General features: G+C 45.2%; 1 protein-coding gene across 10 annotated transcripts in view; it reads left to right on the top strand.

The window, feature by feature from the left end:
• Positions 1 to 773: 773 nt before the first annotated feature.
• The window catches only part of CCDC158 (coiled-coil domain containing 158), a 58,706-nt gene continuing 40,345 nt past the window's right edge, over positions 774 to 19,134 (top strand). For 3 of the 10 annotated variants that reach the window (XM_045018441.1, XM_045018433.1, XM_045018431.1), the window contains exons 1-10: positions 809 to 828; positions 4,802 to 4,992; positions 6,213 to 6,249; positions 8,274 to 8,404; positions 10,025 to 10,269; positions 10,606 to 10,715; positions 11,057 to 11,384; positions 13,481 to 13,557; positions 14,509 to 14,619; positions 16,021 to 16,135. In XM_045018441.1, coding sequence (XP_044874376.1) covers positions 824 to 828; positions 4,802 to 4,992; positions 6,213 to 6,249; positions 8,274 to 8,404; positions 10,025 to 10,269; positions 10,606 to 10,715; positions 11,057 to 11,384; positions 13,481 to 13,557; positions 14,509 to 14,619; positions 16,021 to 16,135 — 1,350 coding nt within the window. In that variant the 5' untranslated portion in view covers positions 809 to 823. Of the gene's footprint in view, positions 829 to 2,562; positions 2,618 to 3,996; positions 4,012 to 4,801; positions 4,993 to 5,455; positions 5,471 to 6,212; positions 6,250 to 7,256; positions 7,354 to 8,273; positions 8,405 to 10,024; positions 10,270 to 10,605; positions 10,716 to 11,056; positions 11,385 to 13,480; positions 13,558 to 14,508; positions 14,620 to 16,020; positions 16,136 to 19,134 lie in introns of those variants that run through there. The other 7 variants (XM_045018435.1, XM_045018434.1, XM_045018437.1 and 4 more) reach the window with 7 other exon arrangements.

Here is a 19,134-nt window from a genome sequence, read left to right as displayed (position 1 = left end):
CAGGAAGTGGGGTACCCAGAGATAGGGTTTCCAGAAAATGCCAGGGGTTGTTGCAAGATCCTCCCCATGGGCATTAGGGTACCTGCACTGATATCAGGAAGAGCGGGGCAGGGGCACACCGTATGAGGCACAGGGCTGCAGCTCTAATGGGGAGCAGGTATTGAATTTCTTCCTGCAGCAGCAGCTGGGATCCTTTCAATGAAACTTTACAGAGAAACCAAACACCGCATATGGCTTTCATTGGTTCCCACACACAGGACAAGTCCGAGAGGTGGAGTTTGTTTCCTAGGCTACCGAGCCAGCCAAAGGCTGGGGGTGTGGAGGGGGGCAGATGGCTTTCAACGGTTCCTGGAGTTTAAGAGGCCCAGACCAGCTTTTAATGATCAGTGCCATGTGCAAACGAAAGAGCGGAGTATGAGCTGCCCCCCCAGCTTCCCCATAAGGAGAAGCAAAATCACAACACATATGCTCAGAGCAGGGAGGTCCCATTACTAGGGACAGCGGCCCCACTGCAGGAGGAGACAAAGATATTGCTCAGTTCAATAGTTCTTTATTGGGATGACGAGCTATACAGGTGCTGCCAAAGAGTAAAAGAGACAGACCCCTCAGGTGCCTGTCAGAGGTAGGTACAACTTGTCCATGATGAGGCTTCATGCTGTGCCAGGATTGATACCACCTGAGATCATATTGCCATTAGTGTCCAGGCCTGACCCAGCGTCAGGCTGTTATATAGGTTGATGTTTTTTCTCTCCTTTGTCTCAGGGTGATGCACAATTTTTCCTCAACACTTTGTGATGAAGAGCTCTCTATTATTCCTGATATCATGAGGTAATAGCTTTGCGCTGCCTCATGTCTCAACCACTGGAGTAGAAGGTGTCTCTCTGCCTAGACAGACAAATTTTGCCTTTGTGTGTGTTTGTTTTTCCTGATGGGGTACTGATATGTACTACCACAATGTGGTACAGTAAGCAGTGTGCTTGCTGGTGTTGTGGAGGTCTCTGTTTTCAGCTGGAGAATTCCCTCGCTTTCTCACTGAATTGATGGCAGCTTGCACTTTTCTTTCGTTCTGAGGTGCAGTCCTTTCATTCTGGTTATACGGGTGCTTGCTTAGTTGAGGATTCCATATAAGTCTTTTGTGGCAATGCTGATGTTAGCTGCTGCTGAATTGTAGAGTTTCTTTAGAAACCTATTTCTCAGGTTTTTGTGATAGGAGTTTTCAGGACTCTCTAATATTTAAGTCTTGTCAATGAATATATTTCTTGAGCACTCTGGTTTCTGTTATTTGGTTTGATTTGCTTTGGTATTGGAGCAGTCAGCTGATATATACAATTGTGATTTGGCAGTCAGTACATTTTTGTGACTGAACTCTAGGCAGGCTGGTCACCGTATTTCCAACCGCTGAACTAAAAGGGCTGCCAGAATTGCTTTGCAATAGAGAATACATAATCCAAGTCATGTTATCATACTGCCAACCTTAGGCATTCAAAAAAACCTCAGACACCTCTAAAAGGATGGGATTGGCTTAAAAATCATTAGTTGGATATTTTCAGGCTGCTTTTGATTTTTGACCCTTTGGGGGAAGCCACTCACCCCCAATTTGTGTGTGATTGCTTTGTGTACAACCTTAAACACATACAAAAATGCAAACCTTCCCCTTGGCTGTCCCAGGGAGATTCCAGTCGCCCACTCCGAATCCCTGGGGAGGGGGACATGCCATTCTTTCCCTTTCCATCTCCCTCCCCACCACTATCCTGTCTCCTTCTTTCTTCCCCTAGACCCCCTCTTCTTTCTTCCCTACCCCCCCCAATTTACTGCTGCTCTCAAAGGCTCCCTGTATACTCCCCCACAGTGAGTAACAACAGCAGAGGCACTATAGAGAATGGGGATTCCAGGAGATAGGCATCCAGAGGCTGTGGGGCCATGGGACGAGGCAGCGAGACCCACCAATACAGGCGTCATGGCCCCTTCAGTGACCCTGGCAACGGGGCTGTACTTATACACACACCAGGCTCAGTTCTGGCTTTGGGTCAAGGCTTCCAGCTCTCAGCCCCCCAGCCTCCTCGCTGAGTCAGCAGCTTTCCTGGCAGCCAGACAGAAGTACCCGGGGGGGTTAATGTGCTTTTCCCCCGGTCGGGGATGCCGCAGGCTGAAGGATTTCCCAGCCCTGAGGGCTGAGGCGTTTCAGCCGGCCTGGGCCGCCGGCAGCGCGCTGGAGTCTCTGGGAGCGAGTGGAGGCTGGAGCCCGAGCGAGGTGCGTCGAGACAGGGTGACAGAGGGTGCGAGACGGGGGCCGCGGGCAGCTGGACGGGGTCCCACAGGGAGCAGTGGGGCTGACACAGAAGCACTGGGGGAAGCATGAAGCAGGGCTGGCCAGCGTCAGCCACCTCGGGGGAAACGCACGTGGGGCAGCCCCCCCACGGCCTCCCCACGGCCTAGCGGGGAGGGGAGGGGGCCCGCAGTGCAGCAGGGAACGCTGCAGTTCCTCCTCCCTGCCACCAGGGGCGCCCGCCCCGGGGCTGCCAGGCAGCCTCTCCGCCGCCCCACTCCCTGCTCCCTCTCGGGGATCCCGGCCAGGAGCGCGGGGAGGCGACGGCAGCGGGACGAGGTGCTGGGCAAGGTGGGGAGAGCGTCCCCGGCCCAGCAGCCAGCCCCTGCCCCCACCCAGCGCCGGGCACCCAGCCAGCCTGGCACCCGCCCGGCCCCCCGCCCGGCACCCAGCCAGCCCGGCACCCAGCCAGCCCCCCGCCCGGCACCCAGCCAGCCTGGCACCCACCCGACCCCCCGCCCAGCACCCAGCCAGCCTGGCACCCACCCGACACACACCCAGCGCCAGGCTCCCAGCCAGCCTGGCACCCACCTGGTCTCCCACCCAGCACCCAGCCAGCTTGGCACCCACCCGACACACACTCAACACCAGGCACCCAGCCAGCCCCCCGCCCAGCACCAAGCCCGCCTGCCACCCACTCGACATACACCCAGCCCCTGCCCCCACCAGGCCTCACCCCCACCCCCACCAGACACCCACCCAGCCTCGCACCCAGCTCCAGGGACCCACCCAGCCTCACACCCGCCCAGCACCAGGTATCGAGCCAGCGTGGCACCCACCCAACATCCACCCAGCCCCTACCCCCACCAGGCACCCACCTGCCCCCCTGCCCAGCACCAGGCACTGAGCCAGCCTGGCACCCACCTGACACCCACCCAGCCCCCTTCCCAGCACCAGGCACTGAGCCAGTCCCTCCCCCACCACCACCAGGCACCCAGCCTGACAGACACCCAGCAGCCCCAGTTCCCTGTCAGGCAGCCACCTGGCCCCCCTCACACAACCAGGCACCCACCCTGCCCTGACACCCACCCACCTCCCCCAGCCAGGTACCCACCCAGCACCCCAGCCAGCCAGCCACCCACCTCCTTGCCCCACAGCCCACCAGCTCCCACATGAGGCACTGATCCAACCAGCTGCACACTGCCAGGCACCCACCCAGTCTGACACTAACCCAACTGCCCCAGCTCTCCACCAGGCACTGACCCAACACCCCACCTGGCCCCCTATAGGCACCACCAGGTCCAGGTGGATCAGGGTCCTTGTGGAGGGCTAATCTTAGAGAGGGCCCCTCGCAGCTGTTTCTAGAGAGCATAGGGATAGGTCCTGCCTCCCGCAGCCATGGCCCCAGGGTGGAGGCAGGCATCAGTGACTTTCTCTCACCTCTGAGAAACACCATTCAGCAGAGCAGTCCCAAACTTGGCAACTCTGCCTGAAGGGGACCCAGCGGCCTGATTCAACACTGAGCCACTCTGTGATGCCTGAGTAACACCACTGAAATCAGTGGTGGTACAGTGGCATATAACTGAAATAACAAGAGTGGTGAACTGGGCCCAGAGATCTAATGGGAGGGACAATGGGGAGAGAGACACAGAGAGGGAATGTAAAAGGTGACTCAGCTCCCCAGGGAAAGAGAGGGGCTGCCTCTAAAGTTGCCTCAAGGAGGAAAAAAATCAGCTCCTGCTGAGGTGAAAATTAAGAGAAACTTTATTTTCCAACAGGCTATGACCACGTCCATGTCTGCAAATCAGTGTGCGCTCATTTTATACAAGCCTGAACTCAGGCTTTTTGAGGGCTTAGCTTAAGCAGGTCTAGAATCCTTTTCACTTCATGAAGAGCCAGCAGGCTCCAGGGGCTGCCAGAATCTAAATCTCACTGGACAATAAGCTTACCCTAGAAGTTCAGCTTCCTGTAGACGGGCAGTCTTCTGCACCAATGTGCCTTCTGGGAGCACAGGCCTGGCTCTGCACTCCCATGTTTGAAAAACCCAAAGGAGGAGCTATTCACTCCTGCAAGTTCAGCAACTAAGGGGTGAAGTTGCAAGTCAGCATTGTGGACTCCTTCTGCCCAGTTTGCAGGGAAGAAAATTCAAAGGGAGCTGCAAGTACCCATCACCTCTAAAAAGCAGGTGATATGTCATTTTATATTGAGGCACCCAAGTCTGAAAACTTTTTGGCCCTCTTGTACAACACCTAGCACAGTGGGCCAGAGGTCTATGACTAGGCACTACTACTACAACACATAATTTTGTAAGTGTCAGCCTTCTCTAGTGGTTAGTGTGGGGTCTGGGAGCCAGGACTCCCCGATTCTATTTCTGACTCTTCTGTTGCTTTATTGTGCACCTTGGGCAAGTGACTTTCGGTAAGTTTTCTGTATCAGTGAAATTGGGACAATAATACTTGCCCACTTGTATAGCAAAGCACTTGGATAATTTGGCTGAAAGGATTATATAATTATTCATTCTTTTATATTCCTTAGAACAAACTCTGAACTAAATGCAGCTCTGCTGCAGGTGGATTATGCAAGAGCTGATCTGGACCTCTGTCTTTCTGCAATTAATCCAGCCTTGCAAAACTGTCTTGAAAATTTACCAGAGCAGATACAAAAACTACTTGCCCTCCATAGTGAAAACACTTTACGCACCTCTCAAAAAGAATTACTTGCCACAGGTGAGTGGAGGAGAAGAATTTTGCAAAGCTGAATAAAGCTCATTAGGGATAAGGTTTCAAAACTGGCTGCCTAATTTATGCCAAAAGAATCTGTGCATAAAACCCTCCATTTGAGCCATCCAGCAGGCACTTGAAGCACAAAATAGGTCAATGTGTGCCTGGTGCCCCTGTGTGCATAAAGCTTGTATGTGCAAATGTCCACAGGACTTTTGTGTGCTCAAAATCTGTTACCAGTTTTGCAGCTGTAGTCTAGGCAGAGAGTTGAAATTCTAGCTTTTAATGTTAATTTGGAGCATAAAGTTTGATGCCTGAAATCAGTTGTGAGAATGGTAAATTTTGCATACCTCTTCCAGTCAAAAAAAAGAGGTATTTCATAGGAGATGCCAGGGCTATATAAGAGAATTCCATTCCAGATCATGGCTACTAGTGACACAGTGTAGTTCTGAGACACCCTGCCTTCAGCTCCTTAGGGATTCAGGTAAATTACTTCCATCCGGAGCTTTTAAATAATATTCACCATCTCCTGGGAAAATAATTTATTGAGTTTAATCAGCTTCCCCACAGAAGAGCTTCTCTAAATTCGGAGGATTTCCTATCAGGCTTCTCTCTCCTTAGCACTAGAGACCCACAGTCCTGCTTGTTGGGCTGAGTTTGTTAATTTAAATTGTTAATTAATTTGTTTAATTTTACCTTATTGCATTTCTCCCTGGGTTGGGAGAACTTAGCAGGCAGCAATACTCCCCAGCTGGTTTCTCTAAGACCAAATCACCCTAATCCAGCAGGCCTTTTTCAAGCTGCCTTCTTGCTCTCTTTTTCATTGCTCTCTGGAGGCTTCACTTTTAACACCAGGCCTGGACTGATTTTAACCACATGAACTACTGTCATGGGGTGCTACGCTCATTTCCCCAACGTGGGGAGGAGTGTTGAATGAGTCACAAGTGGGGCAGAACCAATTACCTCTTAAAGGGGCCAGTCACCCCATCACAGCTGGCCCCTGTTATAAAACATAGAGTTGTGTTTATGCAACAAAGTCCACCTCACAATATTACTCAGGAAACAGAAAAACTTTCCAAAGCAAATATAAACAACTAATTGTTTAACATCTGTGAACTTATTTCTACACCATTAAATTGCATTAGTTCAAAATTCATTTAAGAGAGAAATTCAAAATTCATTTAAAATGTGAAAAAAAAATTAAAGATTGCTATTATTCTTTGCAGACACTGTTACAATGAGCAAGAATATCCAGGAATTAAGGTAGTGTCTGTCTTTTTTGTTTGTTTATTAGCGAAGTTATTTTTAAAATACCCTGCTGCTTACCCTTATAGTGTACACCTTGATTATTGAACTTTGACATGACCAGAATAGTAAAAGATAGTCTTCTTAGCAATAACGTGGCAGCAGAGATGAGGAAGAAATGTGTTACAAAGTGCACCAATGTCAAAGCCATTCTGTGGCATTCTTACTGATGACAATGGGACTTTTGCACAAAGATGAAGGGTAGAATATGGCCCTGGGGTAATAATTAAACTTTTATGGCCTGATTCTCTTTTACTTACATTTTCATACTGTTACATTGCGTATCAGTCCATGGCGTAAAAATGATGTGAGGCCCTTTCAGGAATCTTTCTGCCTTTTGTTTATTTTCCTTTGAATGTTTGCAGTTAACAAATTTACGCACACAATTATGCCAATTAGATGCAAATATTTAGGCACACATTTACGCATCAAATAATTGAAAATCTTGCCTGAAAAGTATCATCATTGGGCTTCCGCATTAACAACTGAGATTCATGGGGCAGTTTTAACACTCTTCGGGTTGGATTTACTAGTAGGTTCTGGCTGCTTTGCACCCATTTGATGATGCAAAGCACATGGAGTGTATCAGTGAATCTGGCCCCGAGTTTATAAACTCCTCTGAAATCTTGTTTTTTGTTTTAATTCAGTAGGAGGGCTTATCTGAGCACTTCATATATCAGACTATTGAGGTGAAGCTGAGGTGTTGTGTAGCAATATCCGAATGGTGAATGAAGCACCCTCTAATTACAATAGAGATTCAGTAAGCTCAGATCAAGTTATAAACTTCCAGTGCAGCACCCATCCAGCTCCATGGGGCAATGCAGAGTGGACAGGCTTGCATCCTTCTTACCCCAACCTATCCCACCGAGGCAACATGTGCCCTTAAGGTCTCACGAAGGGAGTAGTCTGTGGGGTCTCTTGAGCTCAGAGACTTGTCTAAGACAGAGTCTTGTTTGAAACTCACAAAGGAAGGGATCCTTACTTCCATCCCCTGCACACCCACTGTGCCAGTAACAATCTGGCCATTACTGCACACTTAACTGGATTTGCACCCATGAGAAGGTGAGTTTGACTGCAGGTTTTCCCTCTTGATGTCTTTAACATCTCTTAAAAATCTAGCATTTTGTCCATTTTCATGAGCTGTCTAGAATTCAAAAATAGGATATAGATCCACATTTAGAAATATCTCCCTTCCTGTGCCCTTCCCATTTTCTCCTTAACTTCCTCATCCTTCCTTCTTCAAAAGGCTAGATACATGTTTTTAAGAAATGTTGTGCTGCCTATGCGACTTCAAACAAATAAGATTTTGAAACTTTGCATTCTATGGGCGATGTCATGCTGTGAGCTAGGAGAGTCCTTGTTTCTGTGCTGGAGATCAGTGTGTTTAACTGAAAAATGTTTTCTGTTATTGTAGAAGGTTTCTTCTCTTTACAACCCTGAAGTGTCTCCACATAACATCTGAAAAATACAGTCCCATAGCACTTGTCAGAATTCAGTATGAAATTTCTCCTTGAGTTGTTAATGCTTTTGTCAATCAATCCGTCAATCAGCCATGCAAACTTTACACGGTAAAGCAGAATTTCTGTGTCAGTAGATGGTATTTCACCAGCCAATCAGGAGAAAAAGTAAGGGGTGAAGAGAGGAATCTTGTTTTGATATGATCCAAACAGGTTGTTTTTATTTGTTTGATGGAGTGTTTTGTTTTGTTGTATTTTGTGTTCAGCCCCTTCAGGACAAATCTTGGCTGGTGTATATCAGCATAGCTCAATTGATTTCAGTGGAGCTACACAAATTTACAAGAGTTGACGATCTGGCACTTTCTTGCTAAATGTGTGTATAATGTCACTAAATGGAGCCTATAAAATGATATTATTTGTAGTTATTCATTTCAGATACTATTTGTGGTGACACAATGCAGTTGGATACCTTCCTCTATTCATACATTGTACTCTCAACAAATACTCACACATATAATTTTGCAGGGAAGCACTGGAAAGACAAACAAAAGAGACTCTGAAACTCCAAGAAGAAGCAACCAAATTTACGATGGAATCAATCACACATTCTCTGAGTCATGAAGAGACTTTATCAAGTGGCAACATTCCCAGTGGGGGTAAGTACTAAATACAGTTTAATAATATTGAGAATTCATTTAACATCAGGCTATCTCAGTTGTGCAAACTGTCCCACTCAAGAGTTATTGTTAAAAAGGGTGCATAAGGGTTGAAATTTTACACTTAAGGTTGAAGCATCTTTTAGCAAAACTGTTGTTTCAAAACTGCTGTTTTAAAACTGGTGTCTTGAATTCTGAACAATGTACAAAAATATCTACATAAGAATGGCCATCAGACCATAAGAATCAGACCAATGGTCCATTTAGCCCAGTATCCTGTCTTCTAACAGTGACCAATGCCAGATGTTTAAGAGGGAAAGAACAGAACAGAGCAATTATCGATTGGTCCATCCCCTGTCATCCAGTTGTAGCTTCTGGCAGTCAGCAGTTTATGGACATCCAGAGAATAGGGTTACATCCCTGCCCATCTTGGCTAATAGCCATTGGTGGACCTATCCTCTGTGAACTTATCTAATTTTTTTTAACCCAGTTATAGTTTTGGTCTTCACAGCATCCCTTGGCAATGAGTTCTATAGGTTGACTGTGCATTATATGAAGAAGTACTTCCTTATATTTGTTTTAAGCCTACTGCCTATTGATTTCATTGGGTGACCTCTGGTTCTTGTGTTATATGAAGGGGTAAATAACATTTCCTTATTCACTTTCTCCATACCATTCATGATTTTTATAGACCTCTATCCTATGCCCACCCTTAGTCGTCTCTTTTCTAAGTGAACAGTCCCAGTCTTTTTCATCTCTCCTCATATGGAAGCTGTCCCATACCACTAAAAATTTTGTTGCCCTTCTCTGTACTTTTTCCAATTCTAATATATCTTTTTGGAGATGGGGTGACCAGAACCTTATGGGATATTCAAAGTGTGGGCATACCAGGGATTTATATAGTGGCATTATGATATTTTCTCTTTTATTATCTATCCCTTTCCTAATCTGATTTTAGTGAATTAACAAAGTGGTGCAGATGTGCTATGATAGTGGATGGGGGTTGGACATGTGTGCAAAGGTGGCTTTAATCTGCTTTTGCACTCTCCTGATCCCTAGATTGCTATATACTGGATCCCCCCCAATGTAAATCAGGGCGGCTTCCAGATTGCCAGTGGTCCCAACATGCAGTTAAGCCAGCCAGGGATCACTGGGGTGCAAGGATGCCCTGGCCATGCCACTTTCACCAGCTCTAAGGGTGGGTGGCATAGGAACTACCCCGAGCTGTACCCCCTACCTGGGGGTGATCATCCTGTAGTCTAAGAACTGAGGCCAAAGGGCCTGACTTACCATTGCCATGCACATTGTGGCAGCATTTTCAGCAGTGCAAAGTGAGAGTGCAGTGGGTTTAAAATGTTACCAATCTGATCTTGCAGTGTCTCACACCCACTCTGCACTCACTTTGCCCTGGTGTACATGACAAGATGCATTGCAAGAATGGATGGGGCCTATACAATCCTTAGAAAAAGCTGACTTCTAAAGTATATGGGCTTGATTCTCCACTGTCTTGAAGAGAATGGGCAGAGCACTCATTTGGCCCTTGGCTTTCACAGGTGTAAAGAATTATTTTATTTTCACATAAGGATTCCATTTTCCATATATAATATTCTCTCATTTCAGGTGCTGCTAGCCCACTTTTCAGCAATCAGAATGTATTAGCATCTTCCATTCGTAGCACAGTGATGGAAACCTCTACCTCTGCTAGTGCTGGCAGTAGTCCACCCAAAACTGTCTTGTATTCTAAATATGAAGTGGACATTGATACCCAGAAGAGAAGCACTAGTTATCCTGGAAAAGAGCACATTGAGAGCATCTTGGAAGAGTACTCACAGCAAGTCAGAGATCTGCAGAAGAGACTAAATGATGTGAGTTGAAGACTTTGGGCCAGATTCATGGGTATGGCTGCCATGGCTTTCTTACATACTGGATTCCTGGACTGGCCAGGGGAGAGTTTGGTCACCAGCACATTTAGAGCAGCCTCTTACCTGTTCTCAGCTACCATAGTTCCCAGTGCCTCAGAACAGCAGCAGTCTTGCCATGGCCCCTCCGGTAATGCCCCCAGTACACCTGCACCACAGCATTGAGCAACAACTGGGTATCTGAGAACACTAAAAAAATGTATCTTATTATAAATTATATTACCCTTAGCTACATTTATTTTTGGTCAAATATTCAATAATTTGCTTGTTTTGTTTGTCCAGAACACTGAACTGCATGAACAACAGAAGTTCAATTTAAGACAGACAATCGTTGAGTTGCAGACCAAACTTCAGGAGGTGCAAATGGAGAGAGATGCTCTTGTGGATATCAGGTGTGTACATGCTTACATCAGAGACTAGCCCATTGTAGTGTATCTGGTTAATGATACACAGCTCCCATGTGGGCTTGGGAGGAAGAGAAGGACTGCAGCAGGTGATTGAACTAGTCCCCAAGTGCAAGGATGGTTCTCCTGGAAGGAGCCTTGGGCAGCAGTAGTCATGGCAGAGTGCAAGGTCTGGCCCATAGTTTCAGAAAACATACCAGAGTCCATAATTTGCAGAAATAGTGATTATAAACCCTCCCCCACCCCCAATATCAGACAGGATAAAAACAAACATTGAACACCATTATCACTTTCAATATTTCTTGGATGTCTTCCTTTCTGAAATACAGACGAAGAGAATCCCAGACCCAGGAGGACATCAAAATACAGCTACAGGCTACAATTCATGAACTGCAAACAGCTAACCACCTTCAGGAGGAGATGCTGAGGGAGGCCAACAGCCAAACTGAGCATCTGAAAAAGATGGTACATGGCCATGAGGAAGTGCTCCACGAAATGCGGGGCGTCCTAGTGGACTACGAAGACAGCACAGGCAAGAGGGTGTATGAGCACGAGAACATCAGCGGTCTCCATATCCGCAACCTGGGCACAGCTTTTAGTAAAGTCCTGCGAGATTTAGACTCAGAGGTGTCGTATCTCAAAGGGAGGATTTTCCCGGTGAGTGAGGAGAACACTACTTTTCCTGACAGTTAGTGGTGTAAGCTTCCAGGTGACTATGTGTTTTGTAAAAACACTCTGAGAGCCAAATCCACAAAGCAGTGCCTGGCTCAAGTAGCTGAATCCTTCCCTTGCCTCAGAGCAGCTGTGGAGCCAATTCACACAGGCTGCTTCGGGGTGCTGCATGATCCCCGTGCATACCACTCCCACAAGAGAGCTCCAGAGAATCCAGGTAGTGGTGGATCCCCTGGCCCTGTCCAATCCCCACTCTTGGGAGCCCTGGGGAAGCTATTTTAGCTCAATATATTAATTTGCCTTCCTATAAAGCTGCAAGGGCTTGTGATTTCAGCAGTTCCCTGGCTCCTAAGCTGAGTCTCTTTTGGTTATCTTCTGAACATGCTTGAAAGCCAAAATTTTACAGCTGTTGCATCAGTTCAGTAGTAGCTTCAGTGTGAAAAGTTAGCCATTGGATTGTTATGCTGGAAGGTAGTGTTAATACCTGTCCTCAGTCCTAGACCTGGGTAAAATCAGTGGGTGCACTAAGCACTTATGAAGAAGCAGTCAAAGGCCCTTTGTGTAGCAATAGCTGAAATAATAGATGCCACTGCCCAAGGCTCTAGCCAGCATGGCAAGGCCTGAGGAGAAACTAAGCCATGCGGGCAGAGGGATTTCCCTGGGGATGGATTACAGACACAGGTGCTGGGATATTGACACTGGTTGGTGGGTGGGGGGTGTCTGTGGCTGTCAGAGGAAGAAAGATGTAAAAAGCCAGGAGAAAGCCAGCAGACAGTGAGAGAAGTAGTCATGAGGATGGCCCTGAGAGGGATCAAAGGCAGCTCCTTGGTGGGAAAGGGCTTGCTTAAAAGTAGGCTTGGAAATTGTCAACAAGGAAACTGGCTGCTGTTGTGTGTTCCTACTGTGTTCAGGGAAACAGGTCTTTGTATACATTCTTTGTTAATGGTATCAAAGAAATACCTGGCTCCATCATCAGTTTCGCCTCCTAATGGAAACAATGCAGCAATGCCCGAAATATTGGCCAAAGGGCAACGATATTAATCAGTAATGGCCTGAATCTGTACAGTGCTAAGCACATCTCGTGATGTGTCAAGGGCCCTCAACGTCTATTGATTTAGGTGGAAGTTAAGAGCACTCAGCCTTTTGTGAGATGAAGCCCTACAGAAATCAGTGCTGGCTATCAAAGACTCCTTTGTCTGACGCTATGTCATCGGCTTAGGGCCAGATTGCACCTTGGCCACCATGCTGGTGGACAAGCAAGTGAAGACCTTGTCTTCATTGGGACAAAAAAGGTGTGTTCTTAACTCGCCTGCTAACTCGAGGTAAAATTCTGGTGAAGAGGACAAGGAATTGTGTCGTGTCACACAAGTAAGCTCTTTGGGGCAGGAACTTCCTTTATTCTACCTGTACAGCTCTAGCACAGTGGAGCCCTGGTCCATGACTGGGGCTGCCAGGCACTATGATAATACAAATAATAAATAATAATTAGTTAGCAGCTCAAGGTAAACCCCAAGGTCCCCTATAGTTTTGAACTCAACCTGCTAACTTGTGTAAAAACTACAAATGCCTTTACTTCAGGTCAAATCCTAGTGAAGACAGATAACTCAAGGTAAGAACACCCTTTTTTCCTAATGAAGACAGACTGAGAGGGCACAAAGAGCCTCACGCCCTTTACACATCCCATTCAGTGGCCAGCTACACAGGAGTCTCTGAGCTCAGGGAGTGCAAAGACTGCAGGGCTAGCACTGCTTTCTACACTAGCCCATGGAAAGGGGGCAGGCAGGAGTCCAGCTGTGACCATATTCCCCACTGGCAGCGGGCCAGGCACAGAGGAGCAAATGCTGTAACATCTTTTAGGAGGAGCACACTGCCTGAACTCCCACTAGGGTGATGTGTCTCTGTACAGTCCCCAACTCAGCTCTGTAGTTTACAGCCAGAATTTAACCTTGCTTGTGTGAGTTATGCAACCTGAACCTTGGTTTCTTAAACTGTAGTAAGTATTGATTTAGATTGTGTTTTCATTTACTAGTGGGTAAGAGTGATTACTCACTATAAACAACACTGTAATTTGCTTACAACAGTTGGAGGAACAACTTGAATCACTGAAAAAAGAATCACAGGCCAAAACAGAACTTCTGCTTCAACAACATCAAGATAGGTACCTTTTCCCTATTTAATCACTAGTATAGTTCAGGCACCATCACTTCCTCACTTTTCCAGGATTAATTATTTTTTGTACCAGATGCTGATACTATAATAAGTGTGGGGTGCAGTAGCAGTCAGTATTATTGAGGGTTTATCTGTTTCTATTGTAGCTTTGTGTTTTTAAATGCTCATAATTTCCTGACACATTTAACAATTTCCAGACATGATCTCTGCTGAAAGGTCAATATTTTGGAAGCGTCTGAGCAAAACCATTTCCATTGGGTTGTAGTAGGAGGATTTTCTGACTTTTGTGTTCTTTACCGTGTCATGTTAATATTTTCCTAATATAGACATGTTTGTTAATGACTAGAACCAAAACCGTTTAAATCGTTCTTGTGTGGAGAACAGCATTCTTGTTAAAGCTGGTTAGGATAAAATCAATAACTTTATAAAGTAAGATGGAAAATAGAAATGACCAGAGGTATTTTAAGTAACTGCAAAAAATGCTTACAGTGCTTTTTGCTTTTTTCAGATCAGGGCTCTTCCCCTCTCTCTGATTAAAATAAGCAACTGAGCTTGCTATTTATGTAGCTAGTGCAGATTGCAGTACACCTTGTCTAATACATGGTAGTGCTTTAATGTAAATAACAATGTGTGGATGACATGACTTTTAATTGTCATCTTTTATTTTCCTTGTTTTTCCCCTTATCTCTTTCTTGTTTTTGTTCAAAACTTTGGCCTTCCTTGGTTCAACAAATTGCAACTTCTCCAACTTTCTAATTGAATTATCTAGTTATGTCATCAAAATAAACTGTGAATTAATTTTATACAATTGATTACATTCATGACAAATCCCCCAAATCTTTAAACTTATGACTACTGGGGAAATATTCTTTTCCGTACAGTTTATGCAGTGGGAAATACCTTGTCTACAATTGTAACCAGTATTTATTTTTTAAAATAGGATTGAGCAACTAATAAATGAACATGAACAGGAGGTGGCAGCACTGACTGATAAAACCAACAGCGCACGCAGCCATGCAAATAGTATCCAAAGCCAGATGGAGATCATTCAGTATGTTTCTCAGTTATACTGCAGAACACATTAAAATAACCTTGCTTCTAGAGAGGGCACCCTCTGCTAGCATACACTCTCTGCTGGCATGATAAGATTTCCTAGTAACTTTGCTTCAGAGTTAATCAATCACTGCAGAAATCATGGGAGGTGAAATCTAGAAAGGGTACAGAATAGATAGGGGGGGAACACAGTCTTGTGCTTAAGGCAAAGCTCTGAGAATCAGGAGACATGGGAACTGACTCTCAGTCAGAAGCAAGGTAAGTCAAAGTCACTGGAGTTATTCTGGTTCAGGTGAGAGGAGAATCAGTCCTGGGCTCTTTTCCTGACTGACGTAAATTTCTTTTTGTGACGTTGAGCAAATCTCTGAGTCCTGAGTTATGAGCATCTCCTGCAACACTGCACAGTAGCGAAGTGAAGGAGTGAACAAGAACCTTCTTCACTTGCACATCTGCATGGGGAATGCTCACAATAGCGTTCACTGCAATCTCTATCACAGGGACTGCTTCTCTTCCTCCCCTCTTTGGGAAGCAGAACTAGGAAAATGTGGGACCACAGCCCTGCTCCCTCTCTATACCTACCCACAGAGCAGGAAAAGATTGCTGCGGGGAGCATTCTGCACCAGCTTTATATAAATTAAGCAGAACTGGGGCTGTGCAGAAATGACTGGAGTCCTTAACCATCAAGAGTTGGTAGGATTCTGGTCCAAAATTCATTCCCGACAATATATTTCTTGTCATCTGTATCATAAACAAAAATGGATGAATTCTTTTGATGTTTACTGGCAGAAATAAATAGTGATGAATCTTATAGAAGATCCTGTGGAAAAGCCCACATATATGGCCAGTGTTGGCATTGCTAATAATTGAGTGACTGGAAAATGGCATGGTGGTTCCCTGTTGATGGTCCCTTGATGACTTGTAGGTCAGATGTGCTCAGTTTACATGTTAAAAGATGTTTTCTATCTGCCAACCCTGCAAACTCAAGCTGGGGTTTGGAAGTCAAATTGGGCCATGTGTGACTTGTACATAATCGCCCATGATAAAGATTCGCTGAGCTGTATTCTGCCCAGAGTTCCACTTGTGCAGTCCTCTGGTGCAACTAAAGACAGACTCTAGCTCCCCAGTTAAAACTTAGTTAACGTGTGTTGATGATACATGACCAAGAATTGTAAACAGAAATAAAAGCAGTAACGCCTTATTTTTGTCATTAAATTAACCAAATATGACTGAATACAGAGGGAGCAGATCTGTTAAGCAAGAAGGTGCCATTTTTATATTTTCACATTTCAGACTTCACACAGTGAAGTCTAGGGATCACATCCTTAGCATAGCCGTGTATGTATCATGCTTTGGCAGCGCTCACAATTTTTTTTTTCCTTCCTTTCAAAATTTTTCTTAGAGAACAAACACGAAACCAGAATTCAATGTACATGCGTCAGGTCAGTCAACTGGAATCCACTGTTTCTCAGCTGCGTTCTGAATTACGAGAAGCTAAAAGGATGTATGAAGACAAGGTGTGTGTGGACTGTAGTGTTCGTAATAGCTCCAGCTGAACTTGGTACCTGGGTTTTCTCCTGAAATGCACTGTATAGGTCAGAAAAAGACAATCACACTCTCATTTGAAAAGCTGTTGTTTCAGAGAAATTCAATGGCTGATCAGATAGATCACTATTCTTTTATCCATGGCACTGTTTTTCTTTCCAAACTATTGTATTGTATTATATACCATGTTTAAGCATAGGAGCAGGCTTGAAGTGGTTTCCATTATATACAGGGTTTGCAGTTTGGTTCAATGTCTCTCAGCACCTTTGCTGTAAAAATTGTTCCAGCACCCCTAAGTTTAAGAACAAATAATATTGTTCTCTAACAAACAGATTAGAGGAGCGCACAGATCAAAATTAGTGGCAAATGATTCCATCTGGAAATCAATGCAGAGGACCATAGACTTTAAATAGCAGTTGTATATGTGGATCAAAGGCATTATGTCTCCTAAAAAGGTAGAGAATGTAACAAGAAGATACAATTAGGCAATTAAAAAGAGCTTCTTGCATGAGCCATAGCACCCAGAAGTATTCTCCAGAAACTTTCTGTCTTGGGAAATCAAAGAGGAAACTAATCTGCTGTAAACAGATCAAGAGCCCTAATCAGCATCTGGAATATTAATTTTTTACCCATTAGTTAAATGAACTTGTTGATTAGGTCAAATAAAGCTGCTGTAATTGGCAATTCAGACCTAAATGCTTTGGCCAGAGAAAGAGGGAGAATCTTAGCCACACCACAAGTACAGGCCGAAGCACTTTGGTCTTGAATCACCAATTACAGCAGCTTCATTTGACCCAATCAACAAGCTTCCTCACAAATCCTTTATTCTGTTTACCAATCTCCTCTCCCATCTACCTATCCACAGTCCCAAATGAGACAGTTCATTTGGCTGTCTCATGAACATGCCTTCTCTCAGGGGTTCTCTCAAAGGTTTTCATAGGGTGGATCATACCTCAATAGAGAGAGTGTGGTTTCAGCCACCTGCCCTTGCAGCTTCCCAATCATGAACCATTTGGAATCACATAAAACCCCTGTGGCTACTACAGCAATTGCTTGTGTAGGAAAACAGTGTTAGTATTGAAGTATTTTGAAGTGACCCAGGTGGAAAGACAGCGTTTGTCAGCACCTGCAGGTTCAAGCTGCTTTTCTTCTTCATAGCAGCAAGTTTGATAGCACACTGAAAATCCCTGACTCAAAATATGGGCAGCAAATCCTTTTCCTACACCTCTACCTTTTGGTGATCCATTACCTTAGACCAATGGAGAGAAGTTCACTCCAGCCAGTTCCACTCCAGAAGTTCACTCCATCCATTCACTTTTCAGAGAATTTATTTCATGTCACCTCCCCACCCCAACTCCACATCCCTTTCTGGGATCCCTCTTACAAGAAAATACAAAGACTGAGGTCAGTGCCCTTCCCCAAACGGGAACAGAAGAGTTACTTCGGCAGTAATTGGGAGAGGGGTTGTATTGCCATTATTTCCTCATTCCCAAATACATGAGAGTTACGGAAACTGAACATGTACATCGAAAAGTTCCGTTTCTGTGTGGTGATTATACACTTCACCTTGAAATCTGTTAACCACTTATGCTAAACAATCTGCGTAGCCTCTACAGTATAATTCTTTCTCTGAGTTCACAAGGCTGGTTTGAGACTGTACCCCTAAAGAATGCCTATTTCAATATAATATCTAGCTCTCTCTTCAAAAATACTTGAGGCTCTGCACATGTGAAGGCCGCTACCCAGAATGACAGATTTCTTTCAGGAGGTGTTCCCCATCAAATATGGGTTGCAATTGTTTGATGATACCCCATATGGGTTCCAGTGTGAGGTGGTAGGTGACAACTAGAGCTGTGTAATCATTTCCCTCCCACTCATGACTGGAGAGCTATTAATGGGCCCAGGGAAGTCCTGATAACACAGCTCCATTGGAGCTCCATTGTCAGGGAGCCCGGAATCCCAGAGTAAGTAGTGGGCCTCTGTGCAGATGATCCTTGTCTCTTGTGCATCCCCCAGCATCCACTGGTCTCTGGTGATGGGACCATGGCTCATTGGGCGGGGAACACTCAGAGGAAATCCACAAAGAGATTTTCCCTGCACAGCAGTAGATGACTCTGATTCACTAACCACAACATTTTGTGTGCCCTTTCTTTAGAATTTCCATTTCCTTATTCCCTTCCCTGGACTTAGGTCTTTTGGTTTCATAGATAATACTGCTGTGATTCTGACATCTCATAATTATTATCTGAGGATAATTTCCCTTTTTTCTCAGAGGCTGACCTGAAAATGGTTGCTCTCCGCTCTCTGTAAAATTAGAGCTGACAACTCATGCAGTAACGTTTGACTTCTGGAGTCAAATCCTGCTTATGTTACACATCATGTTAACTTTGGCAGCCTTTTCCTGCTTATTAGTGGAAAGCTGCTCCCAGTGTAGAGCTGTTGTATGATTTGACATGGTTGTTATTCACTGTTCAAGAAAGGCCCAGAAAGGAAATAGCAGGGATATGGTAGGTCAAGCTTGAGGTACCATGGCACAGATATGTTGTGCATTTGAAAGCAGGCCAACCTGCCCTTTGTCTGGCTCCACTTACTGCTCTGTTTCACGTGCATCAAAATTCATTCCGTACTGTTTCAAAACAAGCACCGCAGATCTCAAACCAAACACATTTTTTGTTGGGCTTGTAAATTAATCTGTTATGTTCCAGCTGTGGCAGAAGTGCAGTTTACCATGTACTTTTTCATGTAGATGACTTTAACAAATTCTGTTCGGCATAAACAGAGCAGCACACTATACTAGAGTCATAGTAATGTCGGGCTGGAAGGGACCTCGAGAGGTCATCAAGTTCAGCCCCCTGCACTGAGGCAGGACCAAGTAAATCTACACCATCCGAGAGAGACAATGTGAGTGAGGTAATATCTTTTATTGGACCAATTTCTGCTGTTGAGAGAGACGAGCTTTCAAGCTTTTCCA

Source organism: Mauremys mutica, chromosome 5, assembly GCF_020497125.1.
Source record: "Mauremys mutica isolate MM-2020 ecotype Southern chromosome 5, ASM2049712v1, whole genome shotgun sequence".
Classification (NCBI taxonomy): domain Eukaryota; kingdom Metazoa; phylum Chordata; order Testudines; family Geoemydidae; genus Mauremys; species Mauremys mutica.
The sequence above is the reverse complement of the archived record's forward strand: the minus strand, read 5'-3'. Positions and strand labels throughout refer to the sequence as shown.